At 39.4% G+C, this 27720-nt stretch overlaps 1 protein-coding gene across 1 annotated transcript; it reads left to right on the forward strand.

The window, feature by feature from the left end:
- Positions 1-384: 384 nt before the first annotated feature.
- Positions 385-26786, forward strand: LOC111154338 (ALG8, alpha-1,3-glucosyltransferase). The gene is made up of 13 exons (XM_022513886.1): positions 385-509; positions 4070-4148; positions 9434-9627; positions 11453-11562; positions 12630-12697; positions 15907-16033; positions 16504-16607; positions 17409-17529; positions 19966-20105; positions 21583-21722; positions 23028-23125; positions 23466-23538; positions 25084-26786. The coding sequence occupies exons 1-13, from the start codon at positions 415-417 to the stop codon at positions 25313-25315; spliced, it is 1581 nt and encodes a 526-aa protein (XP_022369594.1). The 5' UTR covers positions 385-414; the 3' UTR covers positions 25316-26786.
- Positions 26787-27720: the final 934 nt, after the last annotated feature.

Here is a 27720-nt window from a genome sequence, read left to right on the forward strand (position 1 = left end):
GTCTCCTGTAACTCTCGGGTTACAATGCTGTCTTTTCCACTGTGTCACTAGTACGAAACACAGTTCTTTCTCGCCCAGGTACCAACGCTAGGTTCTGCCAAGCAAAATGCAGGAAACGCCAGAGCAGACGCCCAGCAAATACTTAAAAGGAAATATAAAGTAGCTACCGAAACTTAACTCGTCGCCCTGAGACCCACGCAGACGCAGGCATAACCTGCGGAGCCCGAGTGAGAGGCCGGGCGGTAAAAGGACAGTAAGCTCTAGGTTTAAATGCCAGAGCTCCGGAGTCCCGCAGGCGGAGTGGCTGCGCGCATGCGCGCAGCGGCCCGGGAGCCCTCTCTCAGACGGCCTTCCCCGCATGCGCGGGAGCCCGGATGCGGATCCAGTTGGTTGAAAGCGCGCGGCGCTGAAGTAATGGCTGCTGTCGGAATTGCGGCTGGTGGTGGAAATTGGTTTTCGGCTTTGGCGCTCGGGGTGACTCTCCTCAAATGTCTTCTCATCCCCACCTAGTAAGGGACGCGCACCGCGGTTGGTCAAAGCGGGAATGAGAAGCGTGGATGCCCGTGGGTGGTAGGAGGAGAGGAAACTTAGAAGTCATATGGGCGCTGCTCTGCTTCCCGCTCCGCCGACTGATTGTTACTTGACCTGAGAACTTGATCACAGCCCTGGATGGCTGGTTTCAGGCTTGGCGCTGTCTTGACTTAAGTGTATAAGCCCTGGGCCCTCATCCTTAGCGCGCACGTTAAGAACACCCACCTCCACCATTCATTTAACGGTATTTAACAGTTGCCTGCTGGCTAGGCGCTAAGTCTCTGGAGGTGCAGTGGTGAGAAAGACACTTCCTGTTCTTGCCCTCGATAGAATTTTTGGGGGCAAATAGACAAAAACGATAGTTTCAGTGTGTGATAGGATCTATGAAGGAAATAGAGTGACTACGGGCCAAGGCTTTACTCTTTCAGGAGGTGGTGTTTAAGTTAAAATTTGAAGGATGAAAGAGAATAAGCAATGTAGAAAGCAGTTCAGGCATAGGAGAGAGTAAGTGTGAAGGCCCCGTCGTGGGAAAGAACTTAGAGCATTCTGGGAATAGAAAGTGGCCACTGTGGCTGAAGAGCGTTAAGGGACGAGGGGACTGGCACAGTATGAGGTGGGTAGTAGCCAGATCACACAAGTTTAGACTATTTGAAAAATGGAGGGGCAAGTCTCACAAAGCATGGAAACCAGTAAGGAAGCAACCACCAAGTAATGTGTATACTGTGGGTATTCAATAGTTATTAATATTAGCATCCACCATCTATTCATTCTTCCTAACTCTTATGCAGTGATTTTTTTCCCTTCATTCCTTTTCTCCCTTCCCTTTAGGTCTCCCTACCCCTTACCAGTTTAGGTTTTGGTTTACTGGTATCCTTTGGTTCAAGTTCTTGGTGATATCCTGTTGGATATGGAAGGAAGAACTTTATGTATAGAGTGTACATTCATACTACTGGGTATATGAAATTACAGAAGCAATGAAGTGTGTATAAGTTTAGCAAAGTGACTTACAGAGACTTAGAAAAAGAAGGAGTTAAGTAAATAAGAAACATCTTCCCATTGTAAAAGCAAATTGGAAAAATCTTTCTACAATGTAAGAAATTTCTTTCAAATCAGAGTGAAAGGGAATTTTTTTTAACTGTAAATCTGTACATTTAAAGTTACGTGCTTTAGTGACTTGCTTTAGTTACTTAAGCCTAGAGATATGTCTTCAGGGTTGTTAGTCCAAGATTAAGGATGTATGTAGTTGTAGTTAATTCTCTGCTTCTCAAATTGTAAAACCCAGGCATGTGAGAGGGAAGCTACAGGATAAATGTAAATGTAGTCAACAAAATGTTTGTAAACTGCTTTTTACATATCAGGTACTGTGGCTAGACACTACAAGGGAGGGCAAAATGGATATGATCACCAACCCTGTAAAGGGTGTGGTTTTGTAGGATAATAGTTCCAGAAACAAATCAGTGCAAATATGTAATTACATAACTACACTTGTATTAAAAGCATTACAAAGGAAAAGAATGGGATTCTGTCAGAGGACTAATAACTAGGGGGACTTACTTTAGATTGGGTGTCAGGGAAAGTCTCTGAGGAATTGACATGTAGTTGAAGGCCTGAAGACAAGCCCAGTACATATCTTTTGGTAAACATAGGTAAATGCATTTCTTTTGAGTACTGTGTATGCTTAGACATGGAATTCCTAAGTCATGAAATCAATTTTGGATTGTGATTTAGAAGATTCCGTGGGAAATTAAGGTGACATTGTCCGTAGGACTCAGGAAAGAGATCAAGCTTGTATTGTGGTGTGGGAGTTACCATTATACAGTTGATAATGGACACAATAAGTGTGAATAGGATTGTCCAGAACAGAATAAATTGCATAAGAAGAGGATCAAGAACTGAACCTAGGGGAACATGAGCATTTACTTGATAAATGTTAGAGTGGAAAGCCATGAAAGAGACATAGAAGCAGTTGGTTAGGAAAATCAGGAGAGTCACTGGAAAGGTTGTATAAAACATTGGGAAGTGTTCATCGAGTTTTGCTGCAGAACTTATGGTTGACTTTGATGAGAGTTAACTCAGCAAGAATGTGTTGAGCCCATCCATGTATCAGGAGCTATTCGAGACATGGAGGGGCAGTACAGAGTGGACAAATGGGAAAAAATTATTCTGAAGAGGGGAAAAGGGTGCAGAATATGCCACCCCAAAATAAGTCTCTGGCTTCAGGATTATTTGGGGCTGATTATTTGGAGAAATGGCAGGCACTGGAGAAGCTCTGGTGGCAGAGTAGGAGTTACTCTTTTTTAAGGAAAATTTACATTAGAAAAGGGGCCTGTATTGGGAAGAGAGCTGTTACCACTAGAGATCATTTTTTCACCTGATAGACTCTTCTGCTGGCAGGGCACCAAACATCCTCTTCTGGCTTCCAGTGAATTGCCTTCCTCCCATTTGAAGGCCCAGGGCCCCCATCTCTTTCCTCAGCTCAGGGTTATGTATAAGCCTCAGTCATTTGGCTGCCTTCTAAGTCTCCTATCTTTCTTATATCTATTTTTGGAGCTTCCATACATATGTGTTATTAAAATTGGCTTTTTTCCTCCTGTTATTCTGTCTTATGTCAGTTTCATTCTTAGGCCAGCTACAGAATTTAGAAGGGTGGAAGAGAACATGTTTCTTCCCTTGCAAGGGAGATGCTTGACTCTATTTGTATATAGTGAGGAATTTGGAGACATGGGAAAAGCAGGGCAGGGGCCTTTTCCCACCTTCTCTGTTTGATGAACTCCTACTTATCCTTGAAGATCTAGCTGGTGTGTGAAACATTTTCCAGATAATGAATTTTGTTAGAATTCTTTGTAAACAAAAGTAAGTCACCTCTGAACAATAGCCAAAGGACCTCCCTTATGAAAAAATATGGGCTTTTGGTCAGCCCTTTAGATAACTCCAGGAACCTTTCTTTTCACTTACATATAGATCCCCAGCTTTTCCAGAAGGAAATCTGTCCTTCAGATAAGTGAGCTATTTCAGGATTATATAATGCCTGTTTGTGTTTTTATAGGATCATAAGCTATGACCATATAGGAGTGTTGGTTCATTTAAAAGCATAATTTTAGGGGCACCTGGGTGGCTCAGTGGGTTAAAGCCTCTGCCTTCGGTTCGGGTCATGATCCCAGGGTCTTGGGATCAAGCCCCGCATCGGGCTCTCTGCTCCACAGAGAGCCTGCTTCCTCCTATCTCTCTTCTCTGCCTACTTGTGATCTCTGTCAAATAAATAAATAAAAATATTTTTTAAAATATATAAAAATAAAAAAATAAAAGCATTATTTTAGAAATCTGAAATCGAGGGGTGCCTGGGTAGCTCAGTCAGTTGAGCATCTAGCTCTTGATCTCAGCTGGAGTCTCCTGATTTCAGGGTTGGGAGTTTAAGCCCCAAGTTGGCTAGGTGTGGAGCCTACTGTAAAAAAAAAAAAAAAAGAAAGAAAGAGAAGGAAACTTGAAATTAATAAATGTGACAAAAATCTCATTTCACTCATCTGATTGTTTTGAGTAGCCATTCCACAGATTTTGAAGTACACCGAAACTGGCTTGCTATAACTCACAGTTTACCTGTATCACAGTGGTATTATGAGGTAAGTTTTAATTTTCACTTTTTTTTGGTGGCTTATCTTTTATGATGATATGTGGTATTATATAAGTATTACTGATATTAAAACAGTTTTCAAAAAGAAGTGTGTGTGATTACAGGTCTAATTAATCTTCATAAAGATTGTGTTTTTTCCTCTGCCCTGTCCTGTGGCACTCTTAGGGAATCCCTTTACTTCAAAGTGAGTTTCCCAGACTATAAATTGGGAATTATAATTTATATTTGCCACACCCTTTTTGAAAGAATTTGGGATTGAGAAGGAAGGAAAATTGGATTCTGGACCTGGCTGTGCCACAGCATAGAAAATATATTTCATTTCTCTGAGTTTTAGTTTCTCATCTGGCACATAAGGATTTGGAATGAATTATTTCTAAGGTCCTGTCTGTCCCCAGTATTTAGTGATTTATGAGAAAAGGAATAATCAAATGTAATTTGGAGGCTTCTGGTAATATACAAAGCATTCTCTTCTATTATTTATTAAAAATACTATTTATTTTTATTTCTGGTATGAATTACTAAGTTGCATATGATATTTCATGAAAAACAGACCTCACTTCAGACGCATCTTGATCAAAAACAGCACTCTGCTGTAGGGAGATGTTTTTTAAGACAATCTAAAATTTTCTGTGACTTCATTCTTGCTTTTTGGGGGTTTTTTTGTTCAGATCAGAAAAGTCCTTAATAGCTTAAGAACAATTGACCTAAGGGATCAAGTTCCTTCTCACATAATAATACTACAAGTATTTGGTAGGAATATTAAGGATCTGTAAGTATCACTTTAAAGCAAAATATTTGAAATATTTCAGTCTTTATGTATGCAGACCAATTAGAAGACATTATATGTGACATAGTGGTCAAGAGCTTGGGCTGTGGTTCCAGACTGCTCTGTGTGACTCGCAGCTCTGCCACATAATGTCCATGCTGGGTGACCATGGGCACACCGCTTGACCTCTCAAAGCCTCAACATCCCTACCTGTTAATGATAATAAGTGTTAGAGTGAAGTAAATATAATGCTTATAATACTTAGCACAGTCTTGGAACAGAAGAGCTCAGTAAACATTAAGTGTTATTAACAATTAGCCCTATTTGGGGCACCTGGGTGGCTCAGTGGGTTAAGCCTCTGCCTTCGGCTCAGGTCATGGTCTCAGGTTCCTGGGATTAAGCCCTGAGTCAGGCTCTCTGCTCAGCCCAGAGCCTACTTCCCCCTCTCTCTCTGCCTGCTTGTGATCCCTCTCTCTCTGTCAAATAAATAAATAAAATCTTAAAAAAAAAAATAATTAGCCCTATTCATAATAATGACCCCTGGACTATAAATGAAAAGGCAGCCCCTATCTCCCCTTTCTCTCTGACCATTCCCTCTTTGTTTCCTTTGCTAACTCTTCCTCACCTGCACACCCTTTCAAAAGCTGGTACTCTCTAGGGTTCTCTTCGTGGTCCTTGTTCTTTTAATTCTGTAAGTCTTTCTGGGTGTTCTCTCTCCTTTACTTCTATAACTTTCACCACTATGTGTTATCTTAGGACTCCTAAAACTGTATTTAGGCCAGAACTGTCTTCTTTATCAGTTTGTTTTAGGTAAAAGAGACTTACGTAAAAGATTCTCTTGGGGCACCTGGCTGGCTCAGTCACTAGAGTGTGCAACTCTTGATCTCGGGGTAGTGAGTTCAAGCCCCACATTGGGCGCATAGAGCTTACTCAAAAAAAAAAAAAAAAAAAGATATTCTAGTAATGGTATGCTTATTTATTCTTCCTGCTCTCCTCAAAAATAACAACGAAAGCCAACAGGTGCAAAACTCAGTTGTGGGCAAGGCTTGATTCTCTGTGAAAAGAAGCTCACAGTAGGAGATAAGGCTGGAGAGGTACATGTGGTCAGGTCTGGAAGGGTCTCTGCCATACTAAGGAGAGTGAACATGTGAGCAGCAGACTGCTTAACTGTGACTTCCAACCTGCCTTTCTGCTCTGGCTTCGGCTTAAATTGATTGGTCCACTGACTGGGAAAGACACCAAAAAGACGCATAATAAATATTTATGGAATGAACACAATTGTTTTCAATCTTCATATGAAGAGGTTGGATGTTTCCATATTTGAAGATACAGCTCTTGGAGAGAGCAAGATAGAGTCCCTCGTGTACAGCAGTGTGGTAAGCAGCCAAGGGCGTTGCAGCTAAGACCATATCATGAAGAGCCAACACAGGCTGAGGACAGCCAGAACTGATAACCAGTAAAACCAGAAGACGCCTGCAAAGACCCAAGACTGATAAGACTCCTTTAAAAAGGGAGGACTTTTGCAGCAAACCATCAAACTCATCAGACACTGACTTTTTTTCACCGCATTCAATGTCTGGAGAGTAACAATTTGCTGCAAAAGCCCTCCCTTTTTATTTTTTTTTTTATTTTTTTTTTATTTTTTTTTTATTTATTTATTGGAGAGAGAGACAGTGAGAGAGAGCATGAGCGAGGAGAAGGTCAGAGAAGCCCTCCCTTTTTAAAGGAGTCTTATCAGTCTTGGGTCTTTGCAGGAGTCTTCTGGTTCTGCTGGTTATCAGTTCTGGCTGTCATCAGCCTGTGCTGGCTTCATGTTATCTGGTCTTAGTTGCAGTGCCCTTGGCCGCTTACCACACTGCTCTGCATGAGTCAGTGCTTGACATGAGTGACTCCATCTTGTTCTCTACAGCTGTGTTGTAGTAGCTTACTGAACTCGTGGATTTGGAGTCAGGAGATCCAGATTTGAGTTCCACCTTCACCAGGTATTAGTTAAGTGATGGAACTGTTCACTTGGGAGAAGATGATAGCTAATAGATTGACTTAATTCCCAAAAGCTATTTAAGAAAATGGCCCCAGATAGAAATCCTTGAGGTCAAGAGAACCTTCGGGCTAGATTTGGAAAGTCTTTGTGTGGGGAATAGGGACAATATATAGAGAGCCTCTGAGTGGTGTGGGATTGAGAATAGTAAAGAAAGGACAGGGACACTTTGTTTTGGAAAAATGACCATATCCCAGGCAGCACGTGCCTTCCCAATTTTTTTCAACACCTCCTGGTCCTCATTTTATTTAAAGTAATAAACGTGTCAATAAGATAAAATAGGAATGAACCTTTTACTGTTCCTATAGGGTAAATGGCTCTTTAAATGTAGAGTGAACTCTGACATAGAAACTATAGCTGGACACTGCTGATGTTAATAAAATCCAAGTTGATGTGGACCTTCTTAGAATTACCTGGAACAGTAATTTCTAAACTTGTTTCTTAAGTATCTTTATCCTAGCAAAAAAGCGTTTTTGAGCATTTACTATTCAATGTGAGTTTATTTATAAGTTATAAAAGTACTGCTTTATTAATACACTGTAAAAAATAGGCACTAAAAAGAATGAGATTAAACGATAGAATTTTCTAATTTTTCTATTTACAGTTTAATAGCTCATCTCGTTTACAGTCCACATTAGAAACTTGGAATTAGGGAAGGAACTTCTCATGAGTGAGAGCTTAATGGGTAGGTTCATAGCTTGAGTGCCCTAGACCGAGAGCCTCTGGGTTTGCCTCTTCTGAGGCTTCTACATTTTTATACCTGCAGGGGGAGTAGTTAGGCTACTTCTTATATGGACCTAAAGTTGTCATTTATCCTTACCACAGACAAAGAGCTTTATTTAAAGAAATAAATAAACTACTAAAATAAATAAAACTCAGAGGTGAGTCTCTTTCACCTCACTTTATACCACAGAACAACTCTAAGCAGTAGTCTCTGTGGGTACCCAGTTAGTGCCCGGTAAACATTCAGTGCAATTCCAGAAGGAGAGGAATTTCCCATTGAAAAGAGCAACAAGTGCAGAGTAGAGAGATGATTACGGTCTGAGCTCTTGGAGGTGCAAGGTCCAGGTTTAGTTTTAGGGACATCCTATGGTGATAGTAATAGTTTTTAAAATGATAGTAAATAATATTTATTGATACTGAGCTTGTATCTGGCTCAGTGCTATATAAGTAGTATTTTATATGTGTATGTAAAACTTAATGCTATAACCCATGAGGTACATACTACTATCCCTGTTGTTCGGATGAAGAAACTGAGACTTAAAGAAATCTAGAAAATGTAGTATCTGAAATTATATACTTCATTTTCGTGTATTCTGTATTTCACATGCTGTGCATTTTTGTCTGCTCATCCACTTAACTAATGATTATTTAATACTTAATATATCAGGCACTTACTAAATATTCAGAATACAGAAATGGCAAAGAATGGCATTTGCTGTCTTAACCTCAGTATCTCATAACCTACTGGAACAAAAGATAAATAGCATTTGTGTTGCATTTGCTTTTTAACTGTATTTCGTATGTATTATGTCACTTAGCCCTTGTAATACCTATTTTACAAATAGGGAAAATAAGTCTGAGACAGAACTTGAACCCAAGCTAGTGAATCATTTGTTATGCCGTAGCTCCCTTTTTATATTTAGATGAGTAGCATCAGATCACAACCAAGTTTATTCTTGCAAATTTCATAATTTCCTTTCAAATATAGTTGATTCTACTTAAGGAAATTGAAGACCATATTAAATAACTTAGGAAGCTGGGATGCCTGGGTGGCTCAGTTGGTTAAGTGGCTGCCTTCTGTTCAGGGCATGATTTCAGGGATCTGGGATCAAGTCCTGCGTTGGGCTCCTTGCTCAGTGGGGAACTTGCTTCTCCCACTCCCTCTCCCTGCCACTCTGCCTGCTTGTGCTCTTTCTCTCTTTCTCTGTCAAATAAATAAATAAAATCTTACCAAAAAAAAAAACTTAGGAAGCAGGTTTGGTTTCTGCTCAGTCTTACATAGGAATTATTCTATTAATTTAGGTCTTTTTTTTTTTAAGATTTTATTTATTTATTTGACAGACAGAGATCACAAATAGGCAGAGAGGTAGGCAGAGAGAGAGAGAGGAAGGGTAGCAGGCTCCCCGCCAAGCAGAGAGCCCGATGTGGGGCTCGATCCCAGAATCCTGGGACCATGACCTGAGCTGAAGGCAGAGGCTTTAACCCACTGAGCCACCCAGGCGCCTAGGTCATTTTTTAAAGTTTTTTTTTTTTTTTTAGTAATCTCTGCATCACACGTGCAGCTCAAACTCACAACTCCAAAATCAAGAGTCACACACTCTTCCAGCTGAGCCAGGCAGGTCATATTTTAAATGCGATTTCGTTTCATATCTTTCTTAAAGACCAGAGAACGAGATTTTCAATCTTTACACATACTTCATTTATTCACTTGTTTTAGGATACCTTCTCTCTTCGATTTTCACCACAGGCAACTTCAGAGTGGACCTTGGATTACCCGCCTTTTTTTGCATGGTTTGAGTATGCCCTGTCACATGTTGCCAAGTATTTTGATCAAGAGATGCTGAATGTCCATAACCTGAATTACTCCAGCTCAAGGACCTTACTTTTCCAGAGATTTTCTGTCATCTTTACAGATGTACTCTTTGTGTATGCCGTCCACGAGTAAGTCTGAGAATGTCATTTTGTGTGAAAGGTGTTGAGAACATGATATAGTATTAAGTAGTATTAACTGGTCCCTCATTTGGGGGAAATGAAGTTCATATAATAGCGAATGCTTGAACAGTCCCAAACTCTATTAGTGTTTTAAACTATGCAGTGAGTAATCACAGTAAACAGTCTAGCTGAGTCTTGTGGAAGAAAATGTGAGATAAGGTGGGGTTACAAGGCAGAGGCAGAACAGGAGATTGTGAACATTGTGAAAAGTAGTCCCAAGTAGAGTTCCATAACCATTTCTCCTGCCTAGAATGGTTCCGTATGCTTTCCTTTCCTTTCCAAATGCCCCCAGAGGCTTCTGTGACCTACCCTATTGTTTAGGATACACACACATACATGTAGCACACACACACTCGTGTACGCACATGCATTGTGCTGACCACACTAACTGTGTCCCTTCAGTGAACCTTGTCACAAATGAATCATTTCTCTTTGTGAAGCCCTGAACCCTTGCCCCATTCAGGAAAGAGTCCCTTGGGAATGTTTTAATCCCTGATCATTATCATGGAGTATTTCCTGTTTGACACCTTAACTTTCAGTCTGTTTATCACCTAGCAAGAGTTGAAAGGGAATTCAATTTGTGGTGTAGTCCTTTAAACTCAAAACCTTTGAATTCAAGCTTCCAGGGAAAGTGTATATATAGGCAGAAAGAGGAGGAGTAGAATTAATTTCCATCTGCAATGTAGAGGGAGCCGTTAAGTAAGATATAAATTGTTGAGATCTATGTACCAATTCCTAGAACTAGGCACCAAGTATAGATAGTAATTTACTTAATTTTTTCAATTACCCTATAAGGTTGCTGTCTTTGTTGATGAGGAAACAGACTCCATGGAGGAAAAGCAGGTCACCTTTTGTTAACCCCTCTTTAATTATATCTTTATTGTCTGGGTTTTGTTGTTGTTGTTGTTGTTGTTTTTTGGCTTAGAATTCTGTTTTTAGGATTTGCCAATATTCAAATGAAAATACATTTTAAAAAATCTTTGTATAGGATTATATATCTGTGTCAGTTTTGAAAAACAAATGTACACGTATACATAAGATAAAAATGACCCATACTTTTCCACTTACAGCTATCACTGTTAGCATTGTGGTGCCCATTATTTCAGCCTCTCTTCTGTGTCTGAATATAATTTTATAAAGTAAAAACAGTATCATAATTTTTTGTCATCTGCTATTGTCACTTAATAATAGATCTTCTCCTTTAAATGATACACATTTTTAATAAATTGTTTTTAAAATTATTTGGACAATCAGGAGCTATAAGTTAATGGCACTATTTTTGACTGCTATATATATATAATATTATATTATAAATATATAAATATTTAATATTTATTATATAAATATATAAATATACATATTTAGAGTGCTAGATCATCTTGGTCTGCATTTTTTTTAGTACAGTTGACACACAATGTTACATTGTTATATTAGTCTTAGGTATGGTCTGAATTTTTTACTCAAGGACTGAAATAGTGTATGCCCTCTAAGTTTTCAAAATCCTTTTGGGTTTATAGTGGCTGTTTTTTAATTTTTCTTTTTATTAAATGAAGACTTTGTTTCCAATCAGCATAGCTGAGAAAGACATGGAACTGGCCCTGAGGTCTTTGCTTCTGCTGTCACCTTTTTAAGCAGTCAAGAACAGCATGGACAGTTTATCAGGAACAGCTAGTAAAATGTATCTGAGTGTATCATAGTGTACTTTGTAATAGTATTGTGATGTTCTAATGAAGATGAAAGGTGTTTCTGCTTCCTTCTTGCTGTTTCAATGTAGGTGTTGTAAATGCATTGATGGGAAAAAAGCAGGTAAAGAACTTACAGAGAAGCCAAAGTTTATCCTATCAGTGTTACTGCTATGGAACTTCGGGTTGCTAATTGTGGACCGTATCCTTGACATTTTCTGTGCTATTCCCTTACTTATTCTGATATAACTAAGTATAAGATTAATTATTTCTACAATGATGATTCTGAAATATGAGCTGCTTTTGTAAATGGATGTGGGATGGGTTGTTGGATTCCCCAAACTATGGTTTCTGTGGGTTCTGCAATTCTACCAGATTCTGATTGTTAGAGCACTTTGTCTCTGAAAAGTTAATGATGTTCAAGAACCAGTTAAGCCACCAGTAAGTAAAGCAATATACTGGGATTTGTTGACTGTCTTTAGATTAATATGTTTATCTTAAATAGTTTTATAACACATTATTCTAAATACCTTCTCTAGGAAAGGGCCTCCCTCACCGTTGCATATGGGAACAGACAGGCCTTCATGCTTTTCTGCCATTTTGGCTTACCACATATTAACAGGCAAAGTTCTTAAATCCAGAAGGTTTGAATGAAACTAAAATCTTAATGATAGAAGCCTGATGTTTTATAATTTTCATAAAGGTAGCCACATGTGAGGAAAACACCCAGACTTTGGTTCAAGTCTGACCTGGACTCATTTCTTAGCTATGGCATCACAGTAGCTTTAGGCCATATGTGCGTTAATGGCTCCGAGCTCTAACTTCCTCACCGGCTCATTGGGAGGCTTACTGTGTAAGATTGAGTATAGGTACTCTAACCAAGGGCCTGCCGCATGCTAGCAGCCTTCAGTGGCTTTTAGGCCCTTACTTTCTCATCCCTAATCCTAAAAAACAAAACCAAAAAACTTCCCCCAGCGCTTCTGGGTCTTTAAGGTAGAAAAAACATTGGAAAGCTTCCTGGTTTTCTTCTTAAATGTAAATTTCTTTATGCCCTATATAATCTTTGATACTATATATATGTTAATTAGAGTTTGTCTCTGATTTGACTCTGTTTATGAGAAACACATTTATGAGAAGTCCAAACTGGGAGGAATATTTTTGTTTTTAGTTTGCCCATTAGGAAAGCATTTGCATTTTTATACTCAGTCTGCTGACCCAGTTCAATTTGAATTTGGTATCCTCGGTTATCTTTCCTTAACCTAAGCTCAGATATTCATTTCCAGTACAATGGTTTTTTATTTGGATTAATGCTACTCTCCGTTGCACGATTATTTCAGGTAAAGGCAAAATAGGCTGATGAGATTTTTGCTCCTTAGGTCTGACTTTGAGCTTATAAGGTTAACAGTATAATGGGTGATGGACAGACTTATTTGACCAGTTGTTTTGAATTGCCAAGCGTTATAGACACTTGTCGTTACCAAGCTGTAGACACTTTGAGTGTTTCGCAAATCCCATCTCCTCTCTTGATAACTTTCTTCCTCTTACACGTAGACTCTAAAAACTTGTTAGAGGGTGGCAGTCCTGAAATAAACTTGAGATGCTATGTTTGGTTGGAATCATTTATCTAGGAATGAAATCTTCAGTTTTTACAATATGATCACTGATGGTGGGGTTTCACCATTAGATGTAGGCTAGCATCGTGTAACAGAAAGTATGGGATTTGGAATCAGAAGACTTGAGTTGAAATCCTGACTGACCCTAATAAACTGTATGACTCAGACAGGGCTCACACAAATGCTTTGGCCGCTTTGAGTTAGGTACATTATATATATCTTATTGAGTAAACCTCACAGCTATTCTGTGAAGTTATTATAATTATTACCCTCCCCTTTGTAGAGGAAGAAATCAGAAGTTTGGATTTCTGGTCCACCCCTCCATACTCTGAATCAGAATCCTTAGCCATCAGGGTTTCGGACTCAATAGGGAATTTTGATTCACAGTCAGGTTTGGGAACCATTAACCCAAAGCAAGTCATTTAACCCCCTCAGCCTCAGTTTTTGCATCCATAAAATGAAATGTACCCCCTTATTATATTGTTATTTGTAAAACAGGGCTCCCTACTGGGGCACCTGGGTGGCTCAGTTGGTTGAGCATCCGACTCTTGATCTCAACTCAGGTCTTGATCGCAGGGTTGCATTCAAGCCCCACATTGGGCTCCACACTAGATGCAGAGCCTACTTAAAATGGGGCTTCCTACCTCATGGGGACTTTGGAAAGATCAAATTTGATAATCCGTTTTAAAGTTCTTTGTCAACTATTAATGTCTGGATACGTTTTTTCTTTTAACCATAAAAAGCTACTCAGTAGTAGGGGCGCCTGGGTGGCTCAGTGGGTTGAGCCGCTGCCTTCAGCTCAAGTCATGATCCCAGGTCCTGGGTTCAAGCCCCGCATCGGGCTTTCTGCTCAACAGGGAGCCTGCTTCCTCCTCTCTCTCTGCCTGCCTCTCTGCCTACTTGTGATTTCTCTCTGTCAAATAAATAAATAAAATCTTTAAAAAAAAAAAAAAAAGCTACTCAGTAGTAGAAAACATCATTGGCATTCAGTGATTGTTGAGCGAATAAAGTTTAGCTATAGAACCAGCTAGACCTTCTCTGAATCTTACATAACTGATAAAATGGGTGATGAGAGATCCGAAAGCCCTCCATTCTCTTTCCTTATCATTCCTCACTCATCTGTTCTAGACCACACCCAATGAGAGAGTGAGAGAAGGAACCTGGCCTTTCATGGTCCCTTTTGCAGTCTCCTTGCTGAACCACAGGAACATTATCTCATTTGATCCCCAGATTCCTGTGAGGTAGGTAGAAAGCAGATTTATTTAGTTATAGTCAATCTGGGATTTTTTTGTTTATTTGTTTTAAATCAGACTACCTTTAGTTTGTTAGGGTCAAGTACTGTACTTGATATCTTCAGCCTGACAGTTCTATACATCACCTGATCTGTAACAGCAGATTGAAATGCTTCTTTGGTAACATAACATCATATGTTTTCTTTCGTACTCTCCTTCCCACCTTCTCTCTGGAAATCAAGTCCATCTGTTGTAAAACTGTAAGGGGGGCACTGAATTCTCAGGGCTTTAGATAAGGGGAATTTGTAATGTGTTGTCATGATGTGTCCTGTACCTCAGCATCAAGCTTAGTATTGAATGAATACTTGTTGCAGTAACGAACTGGCTCAGTATAAAAACTAACTAGGATCACTTGCCTGTTTTCACCTTCTATTGCATGTAGAATATTTGCCTGAATTTTAAAAACTTTATATTATAGCAAATTTAAATCATATACAAAAGTAGGGAAAATAGTAGGGTGATCTGCACACATACACATACACAGGATTATTTTGAAACACATCACAGACGCAGTATTTTGTTCATTAGGTAGTTCAGAATATATATTTTAAAATGTGTATTTTTTGTTGTTATATCTTATATTTTTAATGGATCTTTAAATTAAAGATTTTATTTATTTATTTGACAGACAGAGATCACAAGTAGGCGGAGAGGCAGGCAGAGAGAGAGGAAGGGATGCAGGCTGCTGAGCAGAGAGCCCGATGCGGGGCTCGATCCCAGGACCCTGGGATCATGACCTGAGCCAAAGGCAGAGGCTTTAACCCACTGAGCCACCCAGGCGCCCCTAAATTATTATATTTTTATTGAGACATAGTTGACAGTGTTACATTAGTTTCAGGTGTACAGCATAGTGATTCAGCAACTCTGTACCTTAGGGAATTCTTACCACAAGAATACCACCGAAGCTCCCATCTGTCACCATACATTATTTCAACACCACTGGCTATATTCTCTATATTTTAGAGAATATTCTCTTTTATTACTGTGACTTACACATTTTTTTAACTTTAAACATTTTTAAAATTTAAATTCAGTCAATTAACATACAGTATATTGTTGGTTTCAGAGGTACAGGCCTATGGTTCATCAGTCTTGTATGATACCCAGTGCTCATTACATCACGTGCCCTCCTTAATGTCCATCACCCAGTTAACCCATCCTTCCAACACCCTCCCCTCTAGTCATCCTCAGTTTGTATCCTATGATTAAGGGTCTCTTATGGTTGTTGGGTTTTTCTGTTGTTTTATGGGTTTTTTTTAAGATTTTATTTATTGGCCAGAGAGAGAGAGACAGCAGAGAGGGAACACAAGCAGGGGGAGTGGGAGAGGGAGAAGTGGGCTTCCCACTAAACAGGGTACCTGAAGCAGGGCTCGATCCCAGGACTCTGGGATCATGACCTGAGCAGAAGGCAGACACTTAACTATATTGTACACCTGAAACTAATATAACACTGCATGTTAACTGGAATTAAAATTAAAGCTTTAAAATAAAAGGCTAAAAATCCAACATTTGGTACATTCAGATTTCACCAGTTTTTCTACTAATGTTCTTTTTCTGTTTCAGGATCCAACCAGGATACTATATTACTACATTTAGTTTACCCTGAATTTTAAAGTGATATTTCCCTTTTAAATCTCCTAGAAAAGGCATATGGAAGGAGCATTTCTCTTTGCTGTTCTTCTACACTTCAAGCACATCTACCTCTACGTAGCACCAGCTTATGGTGTATACCTGCTACGGTCTTACTGTTTCACTGCAAATAAACCAGGCAAGTTTCAGTGATGATAGCAAAACCTTTATTTTATTTTTTTATTAGCTTGGTAATTTGCTTCATGAGAGGGTTTTATGAGGCACAACAGATACCTCGTGACTGTTGTGTTTTTTTTTTAAGATTTATTTGTTTATTTAACAGAGTAGGAGAGCACAAGTAGGGAGAGTGTCAGAGGGAGAGGGAGAGGCAGACTCCCCACTGAGCAGGGAGCCCAATGCCAGGCTGGATCCCAGGACCCCAGAATCACCACCTGAGCCGGAGGCAGACACTTAACCAACTGAGCCACCCAGGCATGCCTGAGATACCTCTCAATTAACTGATCCTACAAACCCTTTACCCATTCGACTTTTCTGTGCTCTTCCACTTCGTAAAGATTGGTATACTATCAGGGGATACTCCTACTTTTAGCACATTATTAAGTTATGGTGGTCCATGCTCCTAGTAATGGTAATGTTTCTTTTCTGTAGATGGGTCTGTCCGGTGGAACAGTTTCAGCTTTGTCCGTCTTATTTCCCTGGGACTGGTTGTTTTCCTTGTTTCTGCTCTTTCATTGGGTCCTTTCCTAGCCTTGGTAAGTCTTCTTTTTTTTTTTTTTTTTTTTTTTAATAGAGTAGCATGTGTTTTGAGTTGCTGCTTTGTTGTTTAGAAAAAAATAATAAAACCAAGAATGTATAAAATAAACAAAACTACTTTTTTCTTACTCTTCTCTGCTATGACTCCCCAAAGATAGAATGGTATTCTTTGTTCATAATCAGATATGCATGTATATATTTATATGTTGAAGTATGTCTTCCACATAGACACACACACTCAGAATCGATAATCATCATTCACAGATTTCCGCATTTGCTCATTTCCCTACTTGCTGTAATTTATTTGTAACCCCCAAATCAGTACTCATGGTGTTTTTACATTCTCTGACAGCAAACATTCAAAGTGCCTAGAATATTACACATGTTCAACAGATATTTTTTAAAATTGCTCCCTTCTTCCCATACCCTGAATTCCACTAATTAATTTTAATTCCTGATAAAACTGAAAAACATCACATCCTTTCTAGAATCTTCCTTGGGGTCATCCTCTTGTCAGTAGACTTGGATAAGTTGCACAATGTCTTCTTCTGCACCTCATAAATTCTTCCCTTATGATGCTTCTCTCATAGCAGTGGATTGGTATTCAGAATTGTCTTGTCCCCCATCAACAGATAAGGTTAGATAAGAGGAGGTTCTGACAACTGCTCAGGATCACATAACTACTTGAAGGAACAAAGACTGGAACTCAGACATAACTTTCCACTCACCATGTCACATAGTTCCCTAGTTCTCTTTTTGAGTCAGAGAAGATTGGTCACTGTTGAATCTTTTTTCTACAGAACCAGCTGCCTCAAGTCTTGTCCCGACTCTTCCCTTTCAAGAGGGGCCTCTGCCATGCATATTGGGCTCCAAACTTCTGGGCTTTGTACAATGCTTTGGACAAAGTGCTCTCCGTCATCGGTATAGTAGCAAGCCTTATTACATAGACAATGAATTTGGAAAGGACAAGTCACACTGAGAAATGGAAAACACTGCTTTGTGTTTGGAATATGGCTGAAGTGTTGGTTCTGTAGCTGTGCGTTCCAGGTTTCAGAATGAACAGGGGAGCAGCTCAAGGACTAAGGCTTTAGGGAAGTAGACAGACTATGCTCCTTACAAAAGCTGTTGTGGCCATGACCTTGTTGATCCTTTCCTTGGGAAAAAAATAAAGACATTTTTAAAGGTAGACATTTTTTAAAGGTAATTTTTGCCTTAAATAAGATGTTATTCAGCAGTTAATCCCACTTTTAAACTTAACATGTGCAGAAGGAAGGAAGAATGTGTAAGTTGTGACTCTGGGTATTAAACCAGTAAGGAAAATGATAGCCATGACGAGATGAGAAGAAATGAGAAACCTAAGCTAGCCTTTTAAGTTTGGATTGTGATAAAAACCAAACAAACGATTTAATCTTGAGATGGTTCTGCTGAAAATAATTCATTCTGGAATAATCCACAGTAGTTTGTGAATATAGCCTAGCTATATAGGGAAATGGTACGATCAAGAGAAAGGTCAGCAAACTTTGTCTTTAATGAGCCAGATAGTAAATAGTTTAGGCTTTGCAGACCACATAAAGTGTTTTTGTTTTACAACCTTGGAAAATATAAAAACTTCATAGCTTCAGGGCTGGTGCAAAAGTAAGTCACACACTGGAGATTTGACCCTTAGGCTAGACTTTGTCAACGCCTCCTCTAGTCTGGTGAGTTTTTTGGAAGCCCACCGGTATAAATTACTGGCTGTGTGGCATTGTTCAAGCCAATGGGATAATAGAAGTGACTGTCCACATGCACCATGTTGTAAGAAACACATAATAATAAGGAAATGCTACGTTGTTCATAGTAGGGGCCTTTGGAGCCAGACAGACCTGGGTTTAATTCTACAACTTCTCACTTGTGTGACTTTGGACAAGTTACACATCTCTCTGTGCCTCAGGGGCCTGAAAATAATGGCTGCAAAACTCTGCACACGATAGCTGCCATTACTGTTTTTGGTACATACTTGTGGGAAATCATAATATGGGATTATCCCTCACCCACTGTGAATCCAGCCTTGATGTACATGGATCCTTACAAGAATTTCTTAACATTTATATTTCAGAAACCTTAAACAACCAGCACAGTATGAGATTCAAGGGTCACTTTCCTTGTCTGAGTCAGGAAACTATGCTGTACGTTATCTTTTTTATCTGTTTCCTCAAAGATGTCTTAACCTGGAAAGTCAGTGGCAGGGAGATAGTTACTAGCTTTAAGGAGAATCATCAGACTGAAGGGAAAAGGAAAGACGTTAATGAATACAAAATATTTTGGTAGTCTACACCTTTCCACGTTTCAGTGATTTTCAGTGGTATTAGGGCCATGCAGGTGCTCAGACTGTCTGTCCTATTAGCTTGTTTGGGATGGGGTTTGCATCATCATCCTCAGACTTATTTCATTTAACAAGTATTCCTTGAGCCCCTGTGTGCTGGGCATAGAAATAGATTAATCATCATTTCTGCCTTTATGAAACCCAATACAGTGGAGGAAATGAGCACATAACCAGATACAGTGCAGTGGAGTCAACACCATTTAGAGATGTGTAGAAGGTCCACATGTGTATCTCTAGCCACAGGAAAATCAGCTCTACTTTTTTATTTAAAAGCTTTCTCAGATGAGGGAGTGAATTAGGAGTTAACTTTGCTAATCGAGTAGGCCATTCTAAGCAAAAGGGACAAGTGTGGAGAATCCTATGTCAGTTGGTTGTGGCCACGCCACATTTAATGAAGCGGAGATGAAGCTGGAGAGGTAGGAAGGAGACATTCTCTGCCATGCTTGGGAATATGGATTTTGAAGGATTCCAAGCTGGCGTGTGACATGGTCAGACCTGCATTTTAAAAGCCTGCTCATTTTAGGGGCGCCTGGGTGGCTCAGTGGGTTAAAGCCTCTGCCTTCAGCTCAGGTCATGATCCCAGGGTCCTGGGATAGAGCCCCGCATCGGGCTCTCTGCTCAGCAGGGAGCCTGCTTCCTCCTCTCTCTCTGCCTGCCTCTCTGCCTACTTGTGATCTCTGTCTGTCAAATAAATAAATAAAATCTTTAAAAAAAAAAAAAAGCCTGCTCATTTTAGAGGTGAGAGCAGATTGCTAGTCATGCTGCCTGCCAGCAAAGTTCCTTTTAAGCTGCACGAATTCCCTATTCTAATACACACAGCTGCTTTGCATTGTGTCATTGCAAAACCAGAGCCATTTTAGGTAGAATAGTACAGAATTGAATTAAAATATCTTGACCTTGAAGTAGCAATAAGATTTAGTAGCTTTTTTTTAAGGAGTTCGCTGGTGAAATATTGTACACTGTCAATAAAAATAAAGTATCTACGTATTCCGTAGGTTTGAAATTGAAACTTCTTGATCCCAACAAAATTCCAAAGGCCTCAATGACAAGTGGTTTGGTTCAGCAATTCCAACACACAGTCCTTCCTTCAGTGACTCCCTTGGCCACCCTCATCTGCACTCTGATGGCTATACTGGTAAGAATTCACCCACAGTACTCATTTCTTGAGTTTTCTGTGCTTTTCTTTTGTGTGGCTGGTTAATTTCAGCTTCCAAGTTTTTCCAGCTGTAGGACAGATACCGTGGCTGTGATGCTTTTGCAGATTGAGGCATTTCATTTCTATTCTTAGAGTAACAGAACACCTTAAGGAAAGATTACCAGTAAAACCTCTGTGAGAAAGATCCCTCACTATGGCTGTCAGGTCATCTGTCCACCCTCAGATGAGGAAAAAAGAAAAGCCCAGGGAGAAGGGGGCGAGGACTGCACTGTGGTTAAAGAGGGAAATGTGTGTAGTGGGGAGCTTGGGTTTCTGGTGTTGTTTTCATTGTGACTAGTCAAAAATCGGAAGTTGGCTGGACTGCAGGGATATTTTTGTCTTGATGATAACCGTGAATTAAGAGAGTCAACAATAGCTGTTTGAGCGTCAGACATTGAATCTAACGTGAGCCAGATGCTGTTAGAGGGTTCCTTCATAGATGTTTTCATGATAGCTTAGCGATCACAATGCTCTCAATTTCATGATATAATTTTGGTGGCATTCAATATAAATAACTCAATCCTACCTATAATTACACTCAGCTTTAATTTTGGTTTCTAAATGATCAAACCCAGCAAGATACCTGACCCCAGTTAATTAAATGGCAGTACTGGTTGGTAATTAAGCTTTGCTGGCCTGCTTGTTCCTATGTTCTAAGGTAAAAGCTTTTTTTAAAACCTCAGCCTCATAAGCTGCATGTGGAAAGCCATAGTTTTCTTGTTTTTTTTTTTTAAGTTTTTTTTTTTTTTTTTTTTTTAAGATTTTATGTACCCATTTGACACAGAGAGAGAGAAAGAGAGAATGGGAGAACACTCGCACAAGGATGGGGAGTGGCAGGCAGAGGGAAAGGGAGAAGCAGGCTTCCTGCCAAGCAAGGAGCTCAGTGCAAGGCTCTATCTCAGGACCCTGTGATCATGACTTGAGCTGAATGCAGACACTTAACCGACTGAGCCACCCAGCTGCCCCCATAGTTTTGTTATAAATTACACTCTAGCCCACAGAAGTAGGTATGTCTTTATTAGTATGACAAAATCTAATTTATTATTAGCCCCAAAATGTTTATGAACTTTTGTAGTTTGACCTAATAGGTTCAGTGGCTACTAATTAACTAATTCTGAAGATGTAATAAGGGGTTTACTGGATATCCTAGAACTTAATTTTATTTTACTAATTCTGATGAACAGAATTACTTTAATGACTTAAATATGTATTTCCAAAAGCCTTTTTTTCTGAGTAGCTTTTTTTATAACTTTTGTTGTAGTGTTCACAAAGTAATGAATTATCCCAGTTTAATGGAGAATAAATAGCCTAAGATCTACAGTTTTTCAGAGATGATATAAATTGTATTCATCTGAAGACTTTTTATAAAGCCTATTTTGAATGATATTGAAGTTTTATCTTTGCCTGTTGTTTCTAGCCCTCTGTTTTCTGTCTTTGGTTTAAACCTCAAGGGCCTAGAGGCTTTCTCCGATGTCTAATTCTTTGCGCCTTAAGCTCCTTCCTCTTTGGGTGGCACGTCCACGAAAAAGCCATACTCCTCGCAGTTCTCCCAATGAGGTAAGCAGATAATTCAGTCAGCTGGCATTTCTGGCAGATTTCCCAATGACTCTATTGTTTTCTGTTTGATCTGTCCCTTCTTGGCATGTCCTGTGGGATAGGCAAAGGCAAAGATGTACAGGAACAGATTTATACTAGGACAGGACAGGGATGCTTAACTTGGGATCCCTGGACCTGTGAAATTGCACGTACCATTTCTGCATTTTTTTGTTAAGAGGTACTATAGTGATTAAAAACCAGGATACTGGGCTGTTAGATCTGGATATTGAATGGCAGCATAGTATAGAAAAGCGTGGGCTTTGGTGTCATCACATCTGTGAAAATAAGGTTCCACAGTTTCTTGCTAAGTGTTGTTAGTCAAAGTCAGTATCGAGGCTATTATGGAATGAAATGTAACATTTGTATAGCACTTCGCATTTTGCAGAACTTTTCTTGGGGTGCTTTTTGAAGGGGGGTATTTTGTGGGGGCTTTTTTGTATTTTTTTCTTTTGAGCCTCACAACAACCTGTAAGGTAATTAGGGTAAGTGGATATCATTCTGTCTTAACATCTACAGAAACTGGAGCCCAGAGAGTTTAAGTGACTTACCTAAAGCCACATAGCTAGCAAGTAGCACAGTTAGGACTTAAACCTGATGTTATAATGCCGATTCCTATGATCTTTTCAGTGTACCATGCTTTAAAAAAAAAATTCAATGCAATAGTGTCCATTTTGTATAAAACTAAAACCTGATAGATGGTAATATAACTAGCCTTTTTTTCTTGAGATTTCTCTCAAATCCTGTAAGAAATCAGTTAAGCTCTGAAGGAACCTTAAGCAAATTTGTCACATCAGTACATGGCTTGTCTGGATTCATTCACCAACGTGGAGTTTCCAAATTAAGAAATAGGGCAAAACTGCTAATGTCTTTGGTTAGAATTCATACTAACCACCATCAGGCACAGGGCACCACCCCATAGAAGAGCTATAGGGTTAGAAACTCCTAAGTCCTCTTTCCCTGGCTACCACCATTAGGCAGCTCCCAATCCCACAACATCACTTTCTCTGGAGAAGGCAATTACTCAGGGAAGCAAGACTCTTTATGAATACGCCCCAGTTCACTGTGGTACATTCTTCATAAATTTTCCCACTACATTAGTATCCTCAATTGAATTGAACCTGTAGCAAAGATCAGTGTGTTATCTTATGCTTAAGTCAGTTCTAGAAATAATGATAGATGCAACTTGTTCTTAGTTTATTCAGGTTATCTGTAAGTGTCCAAGTTTCAGTTGTTTTAAGGAATTATTGTAAGAATTTTTATTTTTAGCCTTCTGTCTGTGGGAAAAGCAGGAGATGCTTCAATTTTTCTGATTCTGAGCACAACAGGACATTATTCCCTCTTCCCTCTGCTCTTCACTGCACCAGGTAAATAGCCTTTTTTTTTTTTCTTTTTTAGAGAGAGAGAGATTTAGAGATTTGATTGCCATGCCCTTTTCATCAGGGCCTGAAGATCAATACTATCTGAGTTAAACAACTTTAAAATCTCTTGGAAGGAGTGAGCTCATCCATTGTCTTAAATAAAACCTCTAATTTGTCCCTAATCCTCAGTATCTTTAGATATCACAAAAATGCACAATTAAACTCAAAAACCTTAGCTAGCACTATATAGCTGTGTCAGTGTGCTTATTATATTGCCTTATGTATCACAAATCATTTTCTTCTCAACTGAATTATCATCTGTATTTTTTCTTTATTCTTTTAACAGAACTTCCCATTAAAATATTACTCATGTTACTATTTACCATCTATAGTATTTCCTCGCTGAAGACTCTATTCAGGTAATCCAAAAAAGTACATTTAAAATTATGTTTGCTCTTGTGAAAGGTTTCCTCTTAAATGGTCAGCTAAACCTTTTAAAAATATTTTTTAAGTTGTAAAAATAATAGAACAGCATTACAAAAAATTGGCCAATTTTTTTTTAGGGAGAAATTACCCATAATCCTATCACTCTGACATGACACCATAGTTCATGTCTTTATTTTAAGGTATATTTCAGGAGGGACTACCTAGCTGATATTAAAACCTTTAGGAAAACTAAAAATTGGAATGTAAAATATGCATTATGAGAAAAACCACATAAATATAGATGCATAAAGCTAAAATACATGTGAAAATTCTTGTTAGAGAATTATGGGTAGAATTCTTTTCTTTTAAACTTAATATAACATTATCTGTATAATTTTTTTTATTATGTTATGTTAGTCACCATATAGTACATCATTAGTTTTTGGTGTAGTGTTCCATGAGTCATTGTTTGCTTATGACACCAAGTGCTCCATGCAGTCCGTGCCTTCCTTTGGGAGGGGGGTGGGGGAATGGGTGAGCCCAGTGTATATTTTTTTTTTTTAAGATTTAATTTATTATTTGAAAGAGAGCGTTCACGAGCAGGGAGAGGGGCAGAAGGAGAGGGAGAGAATCTCAAGCAGACTCCCTGCTGAGTGCAGAGCCTGACATGGGCTCAATCTCACAACCCTGAGATCATGACCTGAGCTAAAACCAAGGCTTAACCAACTGAGCCTCCCAGGCGCCCCTGTATAATTTTTTAAAGCTTCCCTATGATTCATATCTGATTGTGTCCATGAACCTCATATACTTAATTACATTAAAACCCAGTTATGACCATATGACCCAGCAACTGGACTGTTAGGTACATACCCAAAAGAACTGGAAATAGGGACACAGATCTTTGTATACCAATGTTCATTGCAGCATTATCCACAGGAGCAGACAGAGATTGTATGAACTATCTAGAATAGGCAAATTCCCAGAGACAAAAAGTAAATTAGAGGCTACAGAGTAGGGGTGGGGGAGGAGGAACGGACAGTGATTATTGCTTAATGTTTCCAGAAGTTCTGTTGGGGTGACAATATTTTGAAAGTGGCTAGTGGTTATGGTAGCACCATTGTCAATCTACTTAATGGTACTGAAGTATATACTTAAAAATGGTTAAATAGCAAATTGTATGTGATTGTATCAAAACAAAAACATTTTACAAACCATCCATTTATACTGTTGACCATATTCTGACTCCAGTATCCCAGCAGCTGCCTTTCCTCTTCCAGGTGCACAGCTGATTCCCTCAGCCGCTTCCGCCAGGTGATGGCGTAGGTGGCTGGTGATTGGCTGCATTTGGACTGTTGAGATAATGCAGTGCAATATCATTATCAGTTTTTTCTAAATGTGAAATTTAATGCATTCTTTGGACTCTGGCTTTGATTATTCTGCACATCAGGACAGTGCAAGTGGGAAGCTTTAACTGAGAAATGTTTGCTACACCAGAGTGACACATTTAAAATCAGGCCTTTCTCTCCTTTTCTCTTCAGAAAAGAAAAGCCTCTTTTTAATTGGATGGAAACTTTCTACCTCCTCGGCCTGGGGCCTCTGGAAGTCTTCTGTGAGTTCATATTCCCTTTCACCTCCTGGAAGCTGAAGTACCCCTTTATCCCTTTGTTACTGACCTCAGTGTATTGTGCAGTGGGCATCACATATGCTTGGTTCAAACTGTATGTTTCAGTATTGACTGACCCTCCTGTCGGCAAGACAAAGAAACAATGAATAAAGGAACTGGTTGGATGTATTCCAAACAGTTATTTCATAGGAAATTAATCAGAACTTGAAGAAAGTTGCTGGTGGCATGAACCATTCATTTCAGTTGTTCTGTTTGGAGGACCATTCTTCTAAACTTGGCCTTGCCCAGCCTAGCAACCTGATTGTCACCATGGTGAAAGCCATTTGTCCTCCAAAAGCAATGAAACACTTTGAAATGAATCTCGCCTTGCCCTGTAAAATTGTCTGAGATCATTGGACTGCTATGCTCGCTCAAGGCATGCGAGGAGTTGACCAACAGTGTGATTATCTGTACCCTGTGAGGACCAGGTCAGGCTATAAAGCGTAATTAGAATCATGTGCTAAGGGAAGTGTAAATAAAATGCCATTTTGTATTTCTGAACAAAAAAGGTGTGGGATCATTACCGGCTCCTACACTTTGCTGTTGGCATGCGTGCAAGCAGATGATGTACTGTCCCCATTCTGCACACCTTGTTCCAGGAGTTTGGGTTGTTGTTGTTCTTGGAATTATACAATGACAGTACTCAGAAAGCTGGGGGGAATATTTAATGAACTGGTTTGGCCTGTCAGCAGAGGCTATAAACCGCATCTACACTTGTACTGATTTAAGGACATCTTGTCCAGTTTGTTCATTCTAATAGCAACCTCTGTGGTTTTGATAAGGCTGCCACTTCTTAAACTTTCCTCATGTGAACAAACTTAAGTAGTCTTTGCAGCCTGGCCTTCCACTAGAGGACTTCATACACACTTTTTATCCAGGACCCCAGTCTGCCTAATACCTGCTGCAGGTTCAAATTCAGCTGTTTATCTAGCCATCGCCAGGACCTTTCACCCACTTTATTGACCCATTATCCCCTAAGAAGCTCAGAGTCCAAGGCCAATGGCAGCCTGGGATGCTAATCCAGCTATATAACTCTCCCTTAAATTCACTCAATTCTGAGACTTCCTTTGAGTCTCATTGCAGAGATAAAAATAGGGCATTTGCCAAAGGGAGAGAGAAGCATAGGCCCACAGTCCCCCTCACACTTTGGGCTCCAACTATCCTAACAACTGAAAATTGCCAGAGTGCCATGCTATTTTGTACCTCTGCTTTCTTTCACTCATTCTCCTTCTGTGTACTTGCTCTCTCTCAGCTGACTTTTCTACCCTGTCATCTGATTGTACATACTTCTTCAAGATCAAACATAACCACTACCATATCTATTAATAGACTGGTAGTACAGTGTAGTGATTAAGAGTAGGAGCCCTGGAATCATACAGCCTGATTGAAAACCCTGCCTCCATCATTTTCTGTCTGTAGCCAAGTTATTTAGCCATCCTTTGCCTCTATGTCCTTGTCTCTAAAATGATCACCCAAAAAATCAGAACCCTGCCTGACACAGGAATGTTCAATAAATATCACCTGGTATTTTTATGAATACTTTCCTCTCCTGTCTCTCCCCCACCCCCCAGAATTGATCTCTCCCCACCCCCCGGAATTGAGTACCCTCACCATGGGTGTTCCCATGCTGGGGAATCTCCTTCTACCATTAACCTGTTTACCTGTTCCCCTGGAGCCACTGGAAGTTTGAAAGCAGAAATCACACTTGCCCTAATAGCCCATTTTTGGCACAGTTGAATGAATGAAGCACACAACACAGGCCATGATTAAAATCCAAGTATTTACTAATACTAACATTAACACAAGAGACTCAATATAGTTCACATCTTGGCCAGTTGGTGTGCAAGCCAAAAACAACAACAACAACAACAAAAAAAACAACTAGAAGTTACATTTGGACACATCTCCACAAGGCCAAATTTAACTGTACTTTGTAGGGGGTTCTGTGAAGTCAGAACTGGAGGAGCTTATCTGGTGCAGAGATTTCCAGAATGTTCTGCAGAGCCTGGGATGTTCTTGAGAGTTGCCTGAGAGGCTCTGGGCCCTGTCCCATCTTCTACCAAAGCAAATATGCTTTGATCTATTTATATATTAGGCTTCACATAAATTTTTGTTTGACCAAAAAGTTCAAAGTCCAAATACATTCCCTTTAAATACATTCCCTCTTACATTATCAGGTCAGGAGCGAAATGGCTCCAGAGACAACAGTAGCTTGTTGGTGCCAACATAGACTAGAACCCAGACTTCTGCCTACAGCCCATGAGTCCCAAGTATGATACATTATGTTCACGTATTTAGATTTTGTGAGATGTGGCTGATTTTCAAGAACAAATTCCTAGGTTTCAGCAGTTGCTAAATAAACCAAAGTGCTGCTTCAGAATGTTCTGAAATCTAGAATTAAGCAATGTCAAGAACAAGCTAAGGTTACTATCAAAATTTAAATAAGATATATAAATAACTCATTTTTTACCTGCTCTTTATATGTAGTGTGCCAACATTTAACAAGATAAAA

The sequence above is a fragment of the Enhydra lutris genome, unplaced genomic scaffold (genome assembly GCF_002288905.1).
Source record: "Enhydra lutris kenyoni isolate GAN:26980312 unplaced genomic scaffold, ASM228890v2 scaffoldscaffold37, whole genome shotgun sequence".
Taxonomy (NCBI): domain Eukaryota; kingdom Metazoa; phylum Chordata; class Mammalia; order Carnivora; family Mustelidae; genus Enhydra; species Enhydra lutris.